This window comes from Cnephaeus nilssonii, assembly GCF_951640355.1.
Source record: "Cnephaeus nilssonii genome assembly, chromosome: 13".
Taxonomy (NCBI): Eukaryota; Metazoa; Chordata; class Mammalia; order Chiroptera; family Vespertilionidae; genus Cnephaeus; species Cnephaeus nilssonii.
In genome coordinates, this window is record NC_137084.1 from 17,362,601 (window position 1) to 17,384,058 (window position 21,458).

At 53.1% G+C, this 21,458-nt stretch overlaps 1 protein-coding gene across 3 annotated transcripts; it reads right to left on the reverse strand.

Annotated features, from left to right (window-relative positions):
* Positions 1 to 160: 160 nt before the first annotated feature.
* Positions 161 to 21,414, reverse strand: PACSIN3 (protein kinase C and casein kinase substrate in neurons 3). 3 transcript variants are annotated; one of them, XM_079787716.1, is made up of 11 exons: positions 21,197 to 21,414; positions 5,350 to 5,422; positions 5,019 to 5,107; positions 4,719 to 4,875; positions 3,458 to 3,693; positions 3,202 to 3,357; positions 2,389 to 2,564; positions 2,139 to 2,259; positions 1,835 to 1,971; positions 1,045 to 1,166; positions 161 to 666 (listed from the first exon to the last, which is right to left on the reverse strand). In XM_079787716.1, the coding sequence occupies exons 3-11, from the start codon at positions 5,070 to 5,072 to the stop codon at positions 551 to 553; spliced, it is 1,275 nt and encodes a 424-aa protein (XP_079643842.1). In that variant the 5' UTR covers positions 5,073 to 5,107; positions 5,350 to 5,422; positions 21,197 to 21,414; the 3' UTR covers positions 161 to 550. The 3 variants fall into 3 exon arrangements, with proteins under 3 accessions (XP_079643842.1, XP_079643840.1, XP_079643841.1); XM_079787714.1 differs by lacking the exon at positions 21,197 to 21,414 and adding an exon at positions 8,699 to 8,849; XM_079787715.1 differs by lacking the exon at positions 21,197 to 21,414 and adding an exon at positions 8,276 to 8,343.
* Between the last annotated feature and the right edge of the window lie 44 nt (positions 21,415 to 21,458).

Here is a 21,458-nt window from a genome sequence, read left to right on the forward strand (position 1 = left end):
GCCAGTCTCTTCCATCTGGCGAACCTTTGCCCAACCCCCGTCCCCCATAACATTCTCTGGGCCCACGGACCTCCCCTCAGTGCCTCTCTCTCCCGAAGACTTCTGTAGCCTGGCAAGGGTGGAGTATCATAAAAGATGAAAAAAAAAAGGTGCACACAAGCCTGAAAATGCTTTTTTATTTTTTTCAAGTTTAATACACACTAAAACAAGCCACAAAAGAGTGTTGCTAGCTCAGAACGACACTCACCTCAAGCCCACCCCAGGAACCCCAAAACACAGAGACCAGGAATTGGGTCCATGGCTCCTGGGAAGACCAAACACTCCTGGGGAGGCCTAGGTACCCTGAGCCCTTCTATGACCTCCTAACCTCCCATTTACCCACAGCCTGGACTCAGTCAGCCCCGCCCCTCCCTGACTCCCCAGGACTTCCTCCCTCCTCAAGGGACAGAGGGACAGCAGGGGCACTGGTTCAGGGCCCTCGGGTCCAGCTGTCCAGAAGCTGGGCTCTGGCTCAGGGCGGAGAAACATTGCAGAAGGGCTGCCAGGGCTGTCAGGCCCCCACACACTCCACGTAATTGGCAGGATACAGGCCAATGCGGCCACTCTGCAGCTGGCCCTGGCACCAGCCCTGCTCGTCCTCCTCGCTCATCTTCAGCAGCTCCTCCCCTGGGGGAAAGGGGGTTGGTCATTGCCCATTGCCCTGGCCCAGCCCCGTTCCGGCAATTGGGTCAAGGACTGAGGGGAGCAGGCAGTAACCCAGAGAATCCAACTAGGGGAAGAGACCTGGCTCAGGCAGAGGGAGGTCCAAGTCAGCAAGCCACCCCACCCCAGACCCTGAATGCAGCAATCAGACCCCAGCTGGAGGTTTTGAGAGGCAGACACTCTGACTCCTGCAGACTGGACCCAGAGCAACCTTAAGAGTCTGAGAACTGACCCTAAAAAAGTAGGTGTCTGGCTTCCCTTTGCCACCCCCCTGTTCAAGACACTAAATGGGGGAGGGAAGGCTGAAGCCTGGAAAGGAACGGGAAAGGGGTCCCAGGGTACCTGCTCGGAAGCTTAGCTCATCAGCTTCCTGGCCAGCGTAGTCATAGAGCGCCCGCACCCGCACCCCAGTGGCAGCCTTCCGGGGACTCTCCTCATCCGACCACTCCTCATCCTGCCCACCGCTGGAGAGGGGAGGCAGAAGTGGCAGGCTCAGGGCACAAGGAACACCTTGACCGAGAGTGCCTGGGACCCACAGTCAAGGGCCCACCCCCTGGAGGAACCCTGGGAGAGGCAGGTGGGGAAGAACTGAAAGAGTCTAGCGGCTAGCCTGACCTCTGCCACACCTGCCTGTGAGCTCAGGTGCCTTCCTGCCACACAGTGCTGACATGAGCAGTACATGAGAGGGAACGTGGGAAACCCCTGGCAAACCTAAACCACCGTGAAAACTGGCATCACAGTCACTCGGTAGGTCCTAGGTCCCTGACACTCCATTTTCTTTGTTTGTTTTGTTAATCCTCACCTGAGGATGTTTTTCCATTGATTTTTAGAGAGAGTGGAAGAGAGAGGGAAAGACATTGAGAAACATCGATGTGAGAGAAACATCGATTGATTGTCTCCTGCACAAGCCCCGACCAGGGCCCGGGCCGGGGAGGAGCCTGCAACCAAGGTACGTGCCCTTATCCGGAATCGAACCCAGGACCCTTTGGTCCATAGGCCAACGCTCTATCCACTGAGCCAAACTGGCTATGGCCCTGACACCCATGTTCAACCCACTTCAGGTGAGAAGGGAATGAAGGAAAGGAGGGCAGGACAGGGGCCAGAGCTGAACAGCCAAGTTCCTGGCTCTCACCCTGGGGACCCGGGGGACTGAGGTGGGGGCACAGCGCCATCTCTTGTGGGCCCGATGCTGGTCAGAGTAACCTCATCAGGGCTCCGGCCACCCTTCTCCTTCCGGTTTATTGTCCTCTGTGTGTCCAAGGACCACTCCTGTGGGGACAGTGCTTAGGGTCAGGCTGGGCTGCAGGCTGTGGTGGCATCCAGGGCCATCCAAATCACCTTCACCTCTTCACCCCAAGTCCTAGCCTCCCTCCTGAGGTCCAGGCTGAGCCCAGTGGGAGCCCAGCCCATCTCCCAGCCCCACCTGGAACACGTACCTCAAACTGTGGCCAGTGCATGGCCATGCCCGGCCCGTGGGTGCTGCGCCACCAGCGCAGATCCTGTTCATCGCTGGCTGCCTCGATACCCTGATGCAGGTCTCTGTGGAGCTCATGGAACCTGTGGCCCGAGGCACAACCCTCAAACTAGGAAGCCTTGGGCCCTTGCACTCCCCTTAATTTCTTTCAGCCCAAGGGAGTGGAAGAGACCCAGTAGTTCCCCCGATCTCCATGCCCACGCAGGCCATACCTCTCACTGCTGGAGAGGTCGAGGTGCTGGTGTAAGGTGAGCAGCATATCCTTGAAGAAGAGAAGCCGCTGGCGCTCAGCGGCCTGGCAGGTCTCGAAGGCCTGTTCCATGTCTTCCATGTAGCGTGGGGTGTAGCGATGCAGCTCTGCCAGCGTCTGCTCATACTGGGTTTTTGTCTGGGTGGGAGCGGAGGGGACCTGGTCAGCACGAGACCTCCTTCCACTCATGATTCCGCTAGTATTTACTGAGTACCTGCCATCGGCAAGACCCTGGGGCTAGGCACCAGGGGCCACCAGTCACAAGATCTGGCTCCTGCCCCTCACAGCCTAATAAGAGAGGTGACATTTGGGCACAGCAGCTTTTAGAGTCTGGTGAGTGAAGACTAAAAGTGAGAGTAAGATGAGATGGGGAGTGAAGAGTGAGATGAGGTCCACCCATAAGGGGTGGAAGAAATCAGGGAAGGCTTCGTGGAGGAGGTGGAAAACTGAGCAGCACCTCAGCGGGGTGGGAAGATTTGAATATGCCGAGCTAGAGGAAAAGGCACTCTGTCAAAGCAACCAACATGAAAGGTGGCCCCAGGTGGAACACTGGGAAAGGAAAGGAGCTGGGAAGGTCTCAACTGCTAAAAGTATCCCAATGCCTGAACTTGCACTGTTTCTTTCCCTGGGTAAAGCATCGGCTTTTCTCAGGTTCCTCCTTGAAATGGTAATCTGGAGAGAGGGTGCAGGTGCGGATGAGAGCAGGAAGAGTGCTGGGGACTGGGAAAGGCATTCAGGAAGCCCTGAGCTGGGCCAGCCCGTCCCATGGCGGTACCTTCTCGGCCTCCTTGGTGCAGCGGTCCACCCGCACCTGCAGCTTGCGCAGCTGGTCCTGGGAGACCGTGCTGTCTGCCTTCGCGTGGCTCTCCCGAGTCTGGGCTGTCTTCTCCTCCTTTCGGGCTCCGTGGTAACTCTTCTTGGAAGCCTCAACCTGGCACACACAGGGACAGTTCTGGACCCAGCACACCACACCCTGGGCCCGAGGACTCAGCAAGGGGCCTGCCCCTGCGGCGCATCCCTCCCAGGCTCACCTCCTTCAGCCTCTTCAGCCAGGGCTTCTGGGCCTTGCGGAAGCTGTCCTCTGCAGCCCGGCTCTCTCGGAAGCCGCCCAGCACTGGCCGGTGGAAGGCCCCCCGCTGCCAGGCACGCACCCGCTCACTGTCCGGCCCGTGAAGCTTCTCCCGAACCTCCAGGTGCAGCGCGCTCAGCCGCTCAGCCGCCGTGAAGAAGGCGTGCCAGGCCTTCTCCAGCGTGCCATACTGGGGGCCTGCAGCGAGGCACGGGACTTAGGCCAGGCCAGGAAAGCCACCAGGAACGAGCCCACCCCCTCGCCCTGGGTGCTATTCCAGGTGCCAAGCACGCAGTGGGGATGCAAAGAAGAACAATGATGCCAGCTGCTGCTTACTGAATACCCACTCTGTGCCTTGACATACCAGATCTCACTAAACCCTTGCCTCACCCACCACCATGAAGACAGTGTCATGATCAACAGTTAACAAGTGAAAAAACGGCGGCCCACAGGAGTGAAGTTTACTGCCCAGAGCATGACAGCGGCGAGTGGAACTGAGATTCAGATCTAGGCCTGTGGCATAAACCTCTATGCTCTGTTGCCTCAAAAGGAGGAACCAGTGTCTGTTCCCAAGGAAGGCAGGTAGTTAGGGTGAAAAGGTCCCATATCAGAAGGCCTGGCTCCAGCTTAAGCTATTCCTAGCTGTGTGGCTTCAGGCAAGTCTTAGCTTCTCTGGACTTCCGAATGTCCTCTAGAAAATGTGTAGATCAGGACTGTCTCCATCATAGGGTTGTTAGAAATATCAAAATAACTCGTGACTGTACTTTGCAAACTCTAACAGCACTACCGTGAGTACCAGGAGGATCTTTCCTTTAATGGGAAGGCAGACACGAGAGCCTCAACCTTCCACCACAGGTGCAAAAGGAAGCTGCCCCAGCCCTAGCTGGTGTGCTCAATGGTTAGAGCGCCTGCCTTGGCACCGGAGTGTCTTGGGTTTGATTCCCTGTCAAAGGCACATACCTAGGTTGCATACCCCTCCCCACCCCATCGTGGTGTATGGGAGGCAACCAATCGATGTTTCTCTCTCTCTCTCTCTCGCTCTCTTGCTCTCGCTCTCGCTCTCGCTCTCTTTCTTTCCCTCTCCCATACACTCTCTCTAAAAAACAATGGGAAAATATCCTCATGTCTTGGTTGAGGATTAAAAAAAGAAGAAGAAACTGCCCTGCCTGATCTCCCCACACTGGTAGCACTCTGCTCCCTGCTAGGCCCATATGCTGGCTCACCCTTCTCCACGGTACCCCTCCACTTTCGGGCCCAGTCAGCCAACTGCTGGGCGTAGGCCTTCTCGATGCGGGCACGCTCCTGGAAGCAGCTGACCAGGTCCCCGCACAGCCGATGCCCGTCTTCCACCCGCTGCACTGTCCGCCTGTAGTTGCCAGCCTGGGGTGTACATGGAAAGGGCGGAGTGGCCAGGGAGAAGCCCCCTCCGGAGCTGGTGCTGACAGCTAGACAACTGCCCCAGACAGGTGGCTGGGCCCAGAGGGGTGGGCATTACAGTGCCACCCCCAAACCCATCTGCTCACCTCCCAGAAACTGCCCTCTACGGCCTCCCCTCCAGTGCCTTCCTCTGGAGCCATGGTGTCCCTGCAGCATGGAATGGTGGCAACTGGGGCTGTGGAGGACAGAGGTAAGCAGAGAAGCTGGACACGTGCTTTGGGGGATAGGAAGAGACCGTCTCCTATCCCTGGGCTTCACCCCCACGGCCATCCCGCCACCCAAGGAGCTGTTGTAACTAGGACTTAGCAGGCCGGGGTCTGGAAGTCCCCAAGAGGGTCCAGGATCGGGGCAAAGACGGCAGTTTCAAAGCTCCTTCTCTTGCCCTGGGTCTGCCCTCCCCCACCTCACCCCATGTACCTGGAGCCCAGAGATCACTTCAGGGACCTGGCTGTCCAACTCTCAAAGCTGCCACTGCGACTCTGCCTTGAAGCTAATGAGAGCAAAGCAGGGGGTGAGGGCGGGGACCCAGACCGTCCAGGGCGGTGCCCAGCTCCCCCAATATAGCAACTGCTGTCAGAAGAGCCAGATTCCAGCCAGGAGAATGCCAGGCAGGTCATACGATCCAGCTGGGGATTAGATGGCAGGCGGGGGTGGGTGGTGGGCAGAGGGCCCCACCGCCCAGCCTGCAGATGAGAAAGAGGACGCCTGCCCCAGCCGGGGTCCTGCTGCCTTTCCTTGTCCAGAGGAGGCCAAGCCAGAGGGTGCCCAGCCACTTCCCTGTGCTGGGAAGGGCTGAGAGCTCAGAGGCCCGAGTCCTATCTGGGCCAAGAAGCTTGAACAAGTGCATTTTACTGTCCCCTCGTAAGGGAGCCTCAGATCCCTCCTCAGATGGAAATTCTGCCCCCTGGTCTGTTTCTGTGCTAGGGCTGGTATAACACTCCAACCAAGCAATGAACAGCAGTGTGAGGGGCCTGACAGTCACAAGGAGACACTCTCATAACTGGCCACAGCATCTGAGGTCCCACAGGGCTCTGTGGGTCATGAGCAACGCAGCCCCACCCTCAAAAGGCTCCGAGTCTGAGGCAGCACGAGGGAGTCAGAGAGGTGACTGGCCAGTTATGAGAGTATTCTCCAGAATCACAGAGCAAGGCAGGGCGGATTCCAGCCCACAGCCACCACCCCAGGGGCTAGAGGACACAGTGGCACGTGGCCACTCCCTTCCTGCCGCTGCGCAGGGTCTCAGCTGTCCGCAGCAGCGACTCAGGCTCCCAGAAGGAAGTCCATCCTCCTCTGAGCACGCCCAGGGGACTCCGCCAGGCCCACTGAGGCCGGAATGTGCCTGTTGCCCCCCAGCAAGGCTTCATCGCAGTGCCCCCTCCACATTGATGAACCTTTACCCGCTCTTCCAAACTCAAATCGAGGTACTTGTCCACAGCCCCACTCGCCATCCCCATTCCCACAGCCCCTCTGACCCCTCAGTCAGGGTATAAATCCCACAGGATCTGTCCGCGGTCATTGACAGACTCCCTGAGGGTCCAGTTTGGGTTCCTCCAGACACTGGAGTTAGTAGTTGAATGAAAACACAAATGTCATTCCCCCGAAGACCAGGAAGCCCACGGCTACAGCAGCTGTGGGAAAGGTTGGCCTGTGTGGGCTTCCACCCCTAAGCTAACAGGAGGGCTCAGGCCTGCAATGGAGGTGCCTGGGCACAGAGCACAGCAGCTAACCCCACCAGGCTCCTCAGCACTTCACCTGGCTTCCTCTGGAGTCTGTCCCATTTGCCCAGAAAGGACTCGCCAAGCAGAAAGAGAACCAGAGCTGCAGCTGTAAATCACCGGCCTTTGGTGCTGTCCCAGTGAGGCATCCTGGGGCCCCAGCCCCCTGCCGGCCCCAGCTTCCATGCTCCCAGCTCCCTGGAGAGCTGCCCCCGACCCATCCCCTCTCTGTGGCCCCAGAACAGAGCAAGCTGTGTGCAGGGCTGGCACTGCTCCCTCCGGCCTCCCAGAGCAAACACAAGACCAAGCCCCAGGCACAGCCAGGCCCCACAGCCCCGGCTGGCTCTAGCTGTAGGGGTGAGCCTGGCACCTTGGCCCCCGTTGAGGAGGGCCAGCACTCTGTACCTCCCGATCTCAGCAGAGACCCAGAACAGTCCCCAGAACGCTCTGCCACAGGCAGGAGCTCAGAAAGCAGATAATGAAAGCTTCCCAGCCCAGGGAGTCAGCAACAACTGGACCCCGAGAAGTCAGCTGGGGCTTGGCGGGGTCTCCTCATAGCTGCCTGGGCCAAGGCAAGGAATCCTGGGGTTCAGGGAAGAACCCACTCTCCCTACGTGAGGCAGGTAGGTAACCCCTGCCCGCCCCTTTCCCAGAAGCTGGGGGCAAGCCCTGGGAGGGAGCACTGCCATCCTGCCCTGCCCAACCACCCTGTCCTGAGTCACAGGCTGCACCCAAGAGCCTCTTCTTCCAGCTGCCCCTCCCGGAGGGCCGGCAGCCTGATGTGAAGGCAGGGAGGGGGCGGTCGACTGGTGCAGACAGGGACACCTAGGCTCCAGCGGCTGGAATCAGTGGCCAGGGAGGCTGGGGAAGGGGGTGGCGCGGGGAAAGGGGAGGAGGCAGGGCCTGGGAGGGGCATAACAAAGGGGCACTTTTGGAAACCCGACCTGCCGGCCGAGGTGCCTGCTCCCCGATGACGCACTCCAAACCCGGAGCTTCCACACCAAACCTCGAAGCCCAGGGGCTGGCGGGCTCTGCTCTCAACCCTGTGGACGTCGCCCTTCGACCGGCCCCTCTTGCCAGCCGGGTGCCGCACAACTCAGAGCCATGGAGCCCAAGCGGAGCTGCCAGGCCAGGCCTAGCCATGGAGCTTCTAGGACGTCTTGGCCAAACTTGTTGAACTCGGTCTCGGCGGGGGTGGGGCCGGCCGATCCCTGCTGAGGGGAGGGGGCCCCGCCGTGGACTCGAGATGGTGGCCCGGGCAGCGGCCCCGGGAACTGGAGCTCTTGGCAGAGGGCAAAAGGGGCGCCGGGGAGCGAAGGCCCTTTCTGGGGCCCCAGGACGATCTGGAGCCCCGAAGAGGCCCCAGGAGATGGTGTGGCCCTCCAGTCCCGAAGCCCCCTCCCCCCGGCCGGCCTGGGACATTGCAGGGTGCGCGCCGCCGCCGCCGAGGAGCCACCCCCTCGGCTCAGCGGCAACTCTTTCCGTCCTCGCACCGAGCGGGGTGGCCAGCGGCTCCGGGGGCGGGAGCCGGTCCCACCGCAAACTTCAGGAGTGGGAGAGAGAGGAAGGCAGGCTCGAGCCGGCGCTCCCGCCGCCACCTTCCCGCGCTCCCGCGCTGCAGCACTCACCGCGTCCGCCCCGCGCGCTTCGGTGAGTCGGGGTCCGGCCACGCTCCCGCTGGAGTCCGGACGCTCCGGGGCCCTGACCGCCGCCTCCCGGAGCGCTGCGGGCCCTCCCCCGGGAAGCCCAGCCCCCGGCCCCGCCCTCTCCTCGCTGCCGCGGCCCCAACCCCACCGTCCGATCCGTTCGCAGGCGCCGGGGCCGCTGGCATCGCGGCTCCCGGCGGCTCCCGGGACGCGGGCCGTGAGTCGCGGCTCCCGCGTGGGAAGTGCCAGGGCCGACTCCCCGGGGTGGCGCCGAGCCGCTGCAGGGCGTCCGATGTCAGCTTTGCCCCTCCCCGGCTTTGGCAGAGCCTGGGAGACCTGTGCGAGCGGGAAGGGAGCGGCGCAGGGACACCCTTCGGAGGGGGTCTGGGGGCTGCGCTGCCTTACATTTTTTGCAGATCGCAGACTTCTTAGAAGTTAGCTCCGACGTCGCTCACAACCATCCCCTTGTAAGCAGGAGGCTTTCCATTGTGCAGATGCAGAAACTGAGGTCGGATACCTTCAGCGGCTTGCCCGAGGTCTGCAGTGGGGCGGGGCCAGGACTCCAACCCCAGCCGGGCCTGCCAATCTGAGTCGAATTCTGAGGCCTGGGACCCACACGCGGTAGGGGTGGGACAAAAAAAAAAAGCAAGAGCTCCTCCCCCTCCGTGTTCTTATTCCCAGATTTTGTGTCGCTCTCCACTTTAAAGTCCCTTCGCCCCTTCACCGCCTTTGTCGGTCACCAGCTTGGGTGGATTTTTCCAGATCCCCACGATGCCACCCCACCCTAAATAAATCCCTTCTTTCTCGCCCGCGTATCCCCACCCCGGCATTTTTTTTCGGAGCCTGCCCTCTGTTATTTATATCCACTGGAGTGGCCCAAGAATGTTCCGAGGCTGACCTAATCGCCACCTGCTCGGCCTCCCCTCCCCTCCCGCCCGCTCGTGCGCTGGTGACCCGGCGGCCGCGTGCACCGCCTGGCAAGCGAGAGGGGGCTCAGGCCGGCGAGGTCGGGCGCCCCGGGCGCTCCGCGGATCCAGACCGCGCAAATTCGCTCGGGGCCGGAGAGCCCGGGGGCCCTCCCAGCAGTGCGCCCTCGGGGGGAGGACGCAGCGCTCTGGGAAGCCCAGGGTCACGCGTTCTCTCTTCTTACGCACTCGATACGCATCCACCACCACCACCACCACACACACACACTCCCAGAGGAGTGTGAGTACGTGTGCGCGGGTTTTTAAACGGTAGCTTTAAAAATAGCGAAATTATGTTTCTAAATCCGGAATTACTGGCGCGTTCTTGGTGCAGATAAATCCGCTCATGAACATGGAAAGGGCCCGAAGGGAATGAATGAGGGTAATTGCAGGTGGTAGTATGAGCTGCTGAGGGTGGGCTTGCTCCGCAGTCCCGGTGAAGTGGGCGAAACTGCCTCCCCAAGACCCGGTGAGGCACCCAAGACCTTTGGTCTGAGGCCTCAAGCCGCTTGGCAAATGGTACCTGGGCAGTGGGCCCTCGCCTTGGCTCTCACAAGGGTGTGTGCCCAGCAGGATGAACTTCTGAACCCAGGCTCAGCACCCACTCTCGGTTGAGTCTTGGACAAGTCCCTACTCTCCGTGTCTGTTTCTACCTCTACATGACAGGTGGACCGGCTGACCTCCCAAATGGGCCCTGTGCCCCAGCTAATTACGGATTGTAAAACAACTGCAAATGAGAGGAGCTGGGGTAGTGTCTAATGACAGTCACGGTGGTTTGTGTTGTTTAAAATCTGTTAACATCCCACCTAGTGCCTGAGGGCCTTCAGGCACCTAGACAGAAAGTGTGAAAACACGAGAATGAAATTAATTACAGGAGCCACTTATTAAAACCCCATTAAAAACAAAGGCTGCAAGCCAGGCCCTGGGATGTGGGGAAGCCAGGTCACAGAGACTCAGAAAGCAGGGCTGTTAATGAGATCACGAGGAGTGGATGCCGGGTGTAAAACATCTGGCTTCCCTTGGGTTCAATCTGGAAGCAGAAAGCAGAAATGTTGCAGCTGATCTTAATTGCCCCTAAGGTACCATAGGGAGAAAAAATAAACCCAAACCCAGAGCATACCAAGCTGCTTCAAAGGGGAAAAAGACAGAGCTGCCCTTGAAAGACAACCCCGTTAGTGCTGCCCCCAGGGCTCAGATTTCTATGCTCCATAGCCAGAGCCCCTGCACACTCACTGCTCTCTCCGTGGAGTGCCCGGCTTGAACAGACTTCAAGATGAGATGCCCAAGGTCAGAGGGCTGGAGAGACAGAAACCTGGAGACGTGGTTTGGCTCGAGGCACCAGGTGGCAGATTGGTCCGGAGCCCAAGTTCAAAACATTCACAGACTCACTCACCTTGAGCATCTGGAATGTCCTAACCCCTGTGCCTTCACTTGTTTATTTATTTAGTCATTCATTTATCCAGCCAAGAAAACTTTTGAGTTTTTGCTCTATGCTAAGCCCTATGCTAGGGTATTGGGAATACAAAGATAAATAAGGCAGAGCTCTAAGTGTACAATAATGATTCACTGTGGACATGAAGTACTACGGGAGAAGAGAGAAGAGACTGCCTGTCACAGGGCCTTTGACGGGTCTTGATGAGCAGGAATTAGTCATGTGGAGAGGCATTCTAGGCGGGAGTACCAGGGTGTGCCAAGCCCCAGGGGTGTTAGCATATGACCCAGCAATTCCACTTTTTGGTGTCTACCCTAGACCAGTGATGGTGAACCTATGACACGCGTGTCAGCACTGACACGCGTAGCCATTTCTGATGACACGCGGCCGCATGCCGAGGATGAAACATTTGCTGCTCCTGAGGATGGAACATTTGCGACTAGAGTCTTGGAGTTAGTTTTTTCCCCAAAGTGAAACACTACCCGAGTTAGGCTCAGTTTTTTGGCGAAGTTTGACACACCAAGCTCAAAAGGTTGCCCATCACTGCTCTAGACAAACGTGTACAAGTGCATGAAGACATACAAAGATGTTTACATATAGAATTGCTTGCAATAAGGGAAAACAGAAAACGAATGTCCATAGGAGTGCCACGGTTAAATAACCTAAAGTTCATTCATGCTTTGGATTACTCTGCAGCACCTAAAATGCATGGCGTCTAGAGATGTGTTGTTATATGAAGATCTCTAAGGCACTGTTGAGTGAAAAAAGCAAAGTGCAGCACACACAAAATATTCAGAGAGAACATACACCAAATGTATGTCTGTGATTATCTCCAGTGAGAGGTATAGAATTGGTAAAGGAGACTTGTTAAGGTTAGAAAACTAACAGTGAGAATGTACTTATGTGTAGATTGTATAATTAAAATAAAGAGTCTTTTAGGAGATGGTGAGTGGGTCTTATTGTCTAAAACAGTGCTGTCCAAATAGAATCTTTGGCAGCGATGGAAACATTCTATAGCCTTGCTGTCCAATGCTGCAGCCACTGAAATGTGATTAGTGTGGTTAAGGAACTGAATTTTAAATTTAATCTAATTTTAATAAACTGAAAATTTAATAGCCACAAGAGGCTACTGGCAACTGAATTGAACAGTTCTGATCTAGAATGTTTAGAATATTGAGTTCAGGATCGGGTGGAGGCAGATGGGAGATGAGGCTGGAAAGATAGGTTGGGATGGAATGAATGGTGAAGCTTTGCAAGGTGGGCTGAAGAATGTGGACTTTATCCTACAGGCAGTGGGCAGTGTGGATGAGAGTGACTAGATAAAAGGTAACTCCAGCAGCCCTGCAGAGGGTAGATGAGAGTGGGCAGAGGGCCGAAGTCTGCTGTGTTTTTCTCGCTGGCCTCTGGACATGGCCCCAGCATTCCTGACTGGCAGCTGAATAAAGTATTCTGATTCAACAGCTATGTTTTTAAGATCTCGGGCAACCCCAGAGTTATTGAGAAGGGTTAACCTCCGTGGGGGAGGCTGTTTCTGTGTTGGAACGCAGGAAGAACAGCAGATGGATGACATTAGAGGGAAAATGCATAGCAGGTTTCAGAGTGGGGCCTTTAATGAAAACTTCTCCAGGGTCAGGAATTTGCCTGGAGCCGATTCGTTGGAAGGGTAACTGGAAATGCCTCTGCATAGCCCAGGTGTAAGGAGGGTTCTGCTTGGGAAGCCTGCCCTGGCTCGTGTGGGCCCTTCCCCGGAGTCCACAGGGTCCTCCTGGAAGGTGAAAGAATTCTAGTGGAAAGTCCACTCCATTGTCTGCCGTTCATGGAACACCCACTATGCCAGACACCATGCCTGGTGCTTGGTCCACAAGGCAAACAAGGCAGACATGGTCCCTGACTTCATGGAGTTCTCCGCTAAAATCAAATTAAGGCCCAAATACATAATTACCCTTTGTGGTACGTGTTTTAAGGGAAACAGAAACATTCAAAGGACATGGCACTGAGAGAATAATAGAGGGAGCATTAAGAATATGGGAAGATCAGAGAAGACCTTTCTGGAAGTTTAAGCTTCTCCACCCACAAAAGCCCCCAAAACCCAAAAGACAAGTAGAAGTCATCTGGGTAAAGAGGGGACCTAGGAGAGAACATTCTAGTTAGAAGGACTGATGTGTGCAAAGGCCACGACATGAAGATGACCTCCTAGAGAAGAAGGGTAGAGTGGGTAGGGCATGGTGAGTGAGAGGGGGAGGTAAGCGGGACGGGCAGTAACCGAGACACCACAGGCAGTGTCTTATTCTGAGTGCAAAAATGAAGCAGAAGAGAGACCTCGGTGTGTTTCTGTGGCCTGGGCCACCTACAAGCTAAGGATGGATTTTATATTTTTAAACAGTTGAAAAATATCAAAAGGAGAATAATATTTTGTGCTATGTGAAGGTTACAGGACATTCAAATGTCAGTGTCCCCAAATAAAGTTTTCTTGGGACACTGCCTCGCTTATTTGTTTACAAAGTGTCTATGGCTGCTTTTGCACTGTTGAATAGTTACAGCAGAGACTGTATGGCCCTTTACTCTCAACTCTGCTGATCCCTGGATTAGAAGGAGACAAATAGCAGGGAGACCAATGAGGAGGTTGCCCACAGTCAAAGGTGCAAGAACAAAGTGGCTTTTTCTAGGGTGGTAGCCATGCAGGTACTCTGTGTAGGGATTGAAGATGTGGGGAAATCAATAGAACTTGCTGATGAGTTAAATGTGGATGCTAGCCCTAACCGGTTTGGCTCAGTGGATAGAGCGTCGGCCTGCAGACTGAAAGGTCCCGGGTTCGATTCTGGTCAAGGGCATGTACCTTGGTTGCAGGCACATCCCCAGTGGGTGGTGTGCAGGAGGCAGCTGATCGATGTTTCTAACTCTCTATCTCTTTCCCTTCCTCTCTGTAAAAAAATCTATGAAATATATTAAATAAATAAATAAATGTGGATGCTAAGGGGGGAGAGATATTTCGAAGTGGCTCCCAACCTGAGATCTTGGAGTGGACTCTGGACCAGAGTAAGACATTAGTGGGGCACTTGGCAAAATTTGCATAAAGTTTGTAGATTAGATAGTAGTGTTATTAGTGTTAATTTCCTTGCCTTGATAATTGTATTATGCTTGTGTAAGATGTTACATTTGTGGGATTATGGAAGAGTATATTGAACTTCTTTGTAAGCTTTATGCAACTCTTTGTAAGTCTGAGATTATTTCAAAATGAAAAGTTAAAAAATAAAAATAAGCCGAAACTGGTTTGGATAGAGCGTCAGTCTGCGGACTGAAAGGTCCCAGGTTCGATTCCGGTCAAGGGCATGTACATTGGTTGTGGGCACATCCCAGGTAGGGGGTGTGCAAGAGGCAGCTGGTCGATGTTTCTCTCTCATCGATGTTTCTAGCTCTCTGTCCCTCTCCTTTCCTCTCTGTAAAAAAATCAATAAAATATACTTTAAAAAAATGAAAACAAAGGAAAAATATGACTCCCTGGTTTTTAGCTTGAAGTGCCATTTACTGAGATGGGTGGAATGTGAAAGAGGCAGGAGGAGAAAGGAAGATCAAGACTTTACTTTTGGACACATTAGGTTTGAGATACTGAGGAGATGTCCAAATGATTGTGTCAAGAAGACGGGGCCACGTTCTATTCTGGACATCATGGATGAGCTCCAAGACCTGGGGGAAGGTGAAGAAACCGTGCAACTCAACCTCAGAAAGGCAGCTCTGTGCCTGGGGGGAGGCAGGGTTGGGTGGCAAAGGGGGAGTGCATGCGTTTGCAGAGTCTGTGGTACACAGGCATTCTGCTCAGCACTTGGTCACCGGAGCCTCTCAACAACCCAGTCCAGTAGGACTTATTCTTCCCAGTTTACAAAGAAGACAACAGGCTCAGGAAGGTGCTAAGATTAGCTCAAACACACAACTACGAAGTGGGAATGTGAGGGCTGTCTGACCCCAACACAGTGTGAGATTTTCCCACTTGGTGATGCTGAGCATCCACGGGCTTGGGTTTATTAGTTTCCTCGGGCTGTCGAAATAAATGACCACAAACTGGGGGGCGTAAAACAACAGAAATGTCTTCTCTTACAGTTCTGGAGGCCAGAAATCCAAAATCAAAGTATTGGCAGGGCCCTAGCCGGTTTGGCTCACTGGATAGAGCGTCGGCCTGGGTACTGAAGGGTCCCAGGTTCGATTCCGGTCAAGGCCATGTACCTTGGTTGCAGGCACATCCCCAGTAGGGGGTGTACAGGAGGCAGCTGACTGATGCTTCTCTCTAATTGATGTTTCTAACTCTCTATCCCTCTCCCTTCCTCTCTGTAAAGAATCAATAAAATAGATATATTTTTAAAAAGTGTTGGCAGGGCCATACTCCCTCCCCAAGTCTTTCCTTGTCCTTCTAGATTCTGATGGCTCCTGACAGTCTGATGATCTTTGGTATCTCCTGGCTTATAGCCATATCACTCCAATCTCTGCCTCTGTCTTCAGGTCATCTTCATGTCAGTCTGTCTCTTTGTATCAGTGTCTCATCTTCTTCTGTCTCACTCTTATAAGGACACTTGGCCACTGGATGTAGGGCCTACTCTGATAATGGCAGCTCTGTGCCTGTGGGGAGGCAGGGCGCAGGGTGGCGAAGTGGGAGTGCATGCGTTTGCAGAGTCTGTGGCACACAGGCATCTGCTCAGCTCTCGGTCACTTAAGCCTCTCAACAACCCGATCCATTAGGACTTATTCTTCCCAGTTTACAAAGAAGGCAACAGGCTCCCATCTTAAAATCCTTAACTACATCTGCAAAGATCTTTTCTAAATAAAGTAACATTCACAGGTTCTGGAGATCGGGAGGTAGCTACATCTTTTCAAGGACCGCCATTCAACTCACGCCACTGGACTGGAGAGGGCTACAGCGGTTAGCCTTGGACAGTGGTTGGCAAACTCATTAGCCAACAGAGCCAAATATCAACAGTACAACGATTGAAATTTCTTTTGAGAGCCAAATTTTTTAAACTTAAACTTCTTCTAACGCCACTTCTTCAAAATAGACTTGCCCAGGCCGTGGTATTTTGTGGAAGAGCCACACTCAAGGGGCCAAAGAGCCGCATGTGGCTCGCGAGCCGCAGTTTGCCGGCCACGGGCCTTGGAAATCTAGTAAAGTACTTCCTGAACTTGAAAAGCAGGCTGACTTTCAGAGTTTCTCTTCATCCAGTTCCACAAATGCGTCTCTTTGCAGAATGGATCAGCAGCCTACATGTGGCTTGGACTTCTAGACGGCCTATAATTATGACAAAACTCTCAGACTCTGGGGCCTAATGACACAGGGATAGTCAAACACAAAGGGTAGCATACAGTAAATGTGCCTGGGAGGATGTCCACTCAGAGTTTTGAGTATTGGGGAGGATGCGTGTAGATTGTACCAAGATTACCGCCCCCCCCACACACACACACACACCACCACCACCAAAGCTATTGGCTTCACCAGTAAGAACCGCAGTTACCCAGGCAGCTCACTGCCTTCCTCTATAGCAGCGGTTCTCAACCTGTGGGACGTGACCCACAGGTTGAGAACCGCTAGCAGGGTCGCCTAAGACTATCGGAAAACACAGATATTTACATTACGATTCATTAACAGTAGCAAAATTACAGTTATGAAGTAGCAACGAAAATAATTTTATGGTTGGGGGTCACCACAACGTGAGGAACTGTATTAAAGGGTCGCGGCATTAGAAAGGTTGAGAACCACTGCTTTATGGGGACAAACTTAGCTGGGGTTCCTTGGGCAAGTTTTTTAGAGTTAAGATGTCATAGTAGGCACAGGAGCCAAAACAGGGCAGTGAAGAGGGGAGTGGGAAGAGGGGAGTGGGAAGGAATGCAAATGTTCTCCCAGTCCCACTAGCACATGACTCACCCACGCGTAGGGAACTGGCTTGGCTGTCACACAGAGGGAACCATTTTTATTTCTGTCACTTGGGATTCCTGCAGTCCTGGAACAGCCCTCTGGCATCAGAAGAGTGAGCAGAAGGCACTGCCAGAACTCAAACCCCGGTGTCTGACTCTCTGGTTCCTGATTCTCTGGTCTCTGTTCTTTCCATGATGGTTATCTGACTGGCGAGAACAGCGAAGAGCTTCTTCACTACCTTTATTAGACCTTATCAGTAAGTAACGTTTCACAAGGAGATAATATAACTTCTATTTGTGGAACACTTTACAGTTTGCAGAGCACTTACCCGTATAGTATTTCAGCACTCTGGCAGTTGCCCTGAAAATCTGGCTGCCTGGAGAAGTTTCCTGCATCCTGGACCTACGGTATTCCAGGACAGGATGCTGATTTATTGTGGAGATGGTGCCTTTTCCCCCATGGTAGACAGAAGGCAGGTTTTTTTTGGTAATTACACAGATGTCTGACACCTCCAAAGCTACCCAAAATTGTATTGTTGAAAATGAGTGCTATTCCCAGAGGGTGGGAGCCATGCCCTCATTTAGCATTATTACAAATTTATTTATATTTGGGCACTTAAATATGTATTGGTGATGCCAAGCAGCAAGGACTCTGAATGCTATATTCAGTCTGTTTCCAATCCTTTAGGAGGAATTTCGACTTCAGTTCCTTGCAAGCTCTGCAGAATCCTTGAGGCTGTCATTTGCAAACCACTGGATGCAGTAACTCTGTGTGGGAAGCCTGCACACACCATCCACGTGGATTATAGGTGGTTTTGCAGTCTCAGCAGAACGTTTGGATCCACAGACAGCTTGGTCAGAATCAGAGTCGTGTGTCAGTCTGCACCGGGAAAATGGTTCCTACTAGATGGAAATTTCCCGCAGGGAGGCCAGAGTTCAAAGCGGTCACTGGTTTCTGTCGCTTTTACAGCAAGTCACAAGATCACAGATTTTAAAGCTGAAAGAGATCTGAGCCACCTCATCCCTCTCCGTGATTTTATGATGAGGAAACTCAGGCATAGAAAAGTGAAATAATGAACCCAAGATCACATAGTCTAAGAACAATGCTCTTACACCACTGTGTTATATCATTTGTTCCAGATAAAACACCTAAGCCACATATTGTTTTGCTGATCAAAAAAACTGGCATTGTTTAGGGTCATGCTCATGGTCTGCCCAGCTTCCAGTGTGAACACGAGACCTTTATTTGCTATCACCAGCAACTTTTGAATGAGTTGCCTTGTGATGCCTTATTATTTTTTTTTTCCTTGTGATGCCTTATGTCAAAGGTTGTATCACAGGCAGGACCAAAACATCTATAAACAAGGTTGCATGGCACAGCCTCTCAATGGCATGAAACCAGAGCAATGCTGCACCATTCACTTCATTATCTGATTAGCAGCATAAAAAATATGTATTAAATGCTTTTGTCCACCCTGCACCTGATGGCTCACCAGATGGGAATGAATGACATCAAGCCCCTAGACAGTTATTTTCTGGGGGAAGCAAAGCAAAACCCAGGGTAAGAATGCCCCAAAGCACAACCTGAAACAAAGGTCTTTCCTAGCAGGTGAGGAAGGTTTCCACTGGCCACCTGTAGTTTGTTTAGTCCACCAGGGAAAACTCCCCAATCCTAAAAACAGATTCTGGGGAAACCGAGCATGAAGCAGGACATTTCCTTTGCTCATGAATCCATCATGGCTAACTGTTGCCTCCATGCCTTTCCATTTCTCCCTCCCCTCTCTCCTTCGTCAATCTCTCAAGATTCAGTTTAAGTGTTGCCTCCTCTGGGAAGACTTCCTTGACACTGTCCCTTCTTTACGCCACTCCAAGCTTAAAGTGACTTTTCTCTCGGCCCCCCATCCCACCAAAACCCAAAGCTCCCTCTCTCACTAAGCTTATCACACTCTATGGTAGTCAGACAGGCATGAGCCGAGTAGGAGCGATAGGCCAATTACAGAAAGTCACCAGGGCTGAAAGCCCCCAGGTGCATAGCAACGGACAATTGCATATCATTGATCAAGCGATTTGTCTCCCTGACCTTTCACGTCGATGGTCATGAGGTTAGGATCTTCCCTTAACTTTTCCTCCCCTGGCATGATACTAGTCATGCCATATAGTCCCTTAGAGGAGGAAGTAGGGGGCTAGAAAATAGGACTCCCAGACAAGCCCTTGCATGACCACTTCCTTAAGCATTAAGCCCTCAGTACAATGAGGTTCTGACCTGCATCAAAAAATCTTAAGAACGAAGCCTCGGGTCTGTTGACGACAGACAGAGTTTTGGTCAAACTAGAGATAACATCTAGGCCTCACTTGTGTTTCAGCTCCAGACCCAGAAAAGCAGCAAGGCCAGCCAGGGTGACGCCATGGCTGACATCAGGACCAGCTGTGATGACTATCAGTGCAGACTATGACCTTGAGGGGACACACCTGAAAAGTTGATGAATATTTTATTGAGATCCTCCCCTGAAATCCCCACCTTTGGAAAGCAGGTAAAAATCCTCAAAGAATTCAGTGCTCTCCCTCCCAAGCCTGAGCACGCCCTCACTTTTCCTCCTCTCTTTCCCCCAGATGGGTTTTCTTTGCCTTTTTCTTCTAAGCTCCAAGGGCCCTTCTTTTACCTCTGTAACTTGTTTTCTGAGCCCATACAGCCCAGCTGGCTCACTTCTTCCACAGCTCACTTGTTCTACCTCTGTGACTTTCCAAATAAACTTTTGATTGTATTTGAGTCTTGGCTCTGAATTCTTTCTCAGCTAAAATTCAAGGACCATGGTCTAACATCTGGTGCCATTCACCATTAACAATTGTAGGTTTACTTGTCTATTAAAAGTCACACTCCATGGGGGCAAAGAGCATTTTTTATTTCAGCATTCTCTTTGACTGATATAGTGCCAGGAACAGAGTAGGTTTTTGATGTCAGTAGAATGAATGAAATTTGAATTCTGCCTGCCATTCAACTTCCCCCTTTATTGGCCTTTCTTACTTTGCACAGATTCTCAATGTGATCAATTTTCTCCTCTACAGGCTGTCTCCGACCCTATTCATAAATACTTTTTAAAAAAATATATTTTATTGATTTTTTACAGAGAGGAAGGGAGAGGGATAGGGAGTTAGAAACATTGATGAGAGAGAAACATGGATCAGCTGCCTCCTGCACACCTCCTACCGGGGATGTGCCCGCAACCCAGGTACATGCCCTTGACCGGAATCGAACCCGGGACCTTTCAGTCCACAGGCCGATGCTCTATCCACTGAGCCAAACCGGTTAGGGCATATTCATAAATACTAATGCCCTCGCCCTAACTGGTTTGGCTCAGTGGATAGAGCATTGGCCTGCGGACTGAAAGGTCCCAGGTTCGATTCCAGTCAAGGGCATGTACCTTGGTTGTGGGTACATCCCCAGTAGGAGGTGTGCAGGAGGCAGCTGATCGATGTTCCTAACTCTCTATTTCTCTCCCTTCCTCTCTGTAAAAAATCAATAAAATAATTAAAAAAAATACTAATGCCCTCAAGCCAAACACCATTAGGGACACTCCTGTACACAGTTGAACTTAGAATTTACTGCTCATTGAAACAGAGGATGCCTACCATGGGGATTCTCTTCTCCTTCCCCCAGCCAACTCCTTGAAATTCCAATTTCCCTGTGAGAGTTTCTTAAATACTTCTTTCTCCATTCGATTTTCTGATTGCATCTCAAAACCCTTGGTTGGCATGCCACAATTTAGTACCCAACTGTGTTCTGTCTTGAATTGTTTGACTTGTTTCACAAGTATTTTTCTTCTCTTCTCCGTGTGTTGTAAACCTTTTAGGGGCTTAGTCATCTCTTATGTTTCAGTATCCCCCCCCCCACCCGAAATGAACACCCTACTGAGGTGAAAGTAAAGGGGGCCATGTTGCTTTTGTAACACAGCTCTGAAAACACAGCTACTAGCCAGCAGGGGAGAGGAAACCAACTTGCCCTGCTGTTGGTTTATCTTCCCATCAAAACAGCACTTTCGAATTTTTCTTCTGGAGCCTTCATTTCTTTCCAAAAGTAATATTTTGAAATGTCTTCCATCCCTACTTGTCCTTCAGGGCAGGCTCTACCGATAATGCATTTGTCTCCTCTCACCTAATCAAAGCGCCTGGCACCAGGCTTAGCGGGTGGAAGGAAAGGTCCAGCAGTCCCAGTCTAACCCCAGCTCCAACCTGGCTCGTCGCAGAAAGTGGGGTGCAGCCAAACCGTCTCCTCTCGGGCCAGGCGGGACCCCTCTAAGGCTCACTGCCTTGGCATTTGGCTGAAGTCAGGACATAAGACCTCTAAGCCGGGTTGGCCAGCACGCCCTCCAGCGCATCATTGCTCCAGCTGCTCCCTAGGCGGACACTCCGCAGGTTTGGGGAAAGCTGCGCATTTCAACCGCTCTCCACAGGGAAAGCGATCTCACTCAGCCGGAGGAATGTGAGTACTCCACACCGATCCGCAGCGAAGCCGCTCCTTTTCTGCAAAGCCGCCTTTTTCCTGTACGGATCAGCCAATGGCAAAGCCCGAGCGGCGTGACCACCAATTACAAGACAGAGGAGGCGGAACCTCACCTTTGATTGACATGTGGTCGTCTGAGGCCCCGCGGAGGCCTGGCAGCGTCGCGTCCGAAGAGGCTTCAAGTTGGGTGGCCTAGCCCGGGCGGCCATCTTTATTCCTGGGAAGTCCGCGGGCTGGAATAGGTCAGAGCCAATACGCAGGCCATATCCCATTTCTTTAGGGAGCCCAAGAGCCCCACCCCTCCCACACTTCCCAGCTCTCCGCGCGCGCCTCCACCTTCCCGGGAGAGGCCGAGAGGGGCGGGGCCGGAACTAG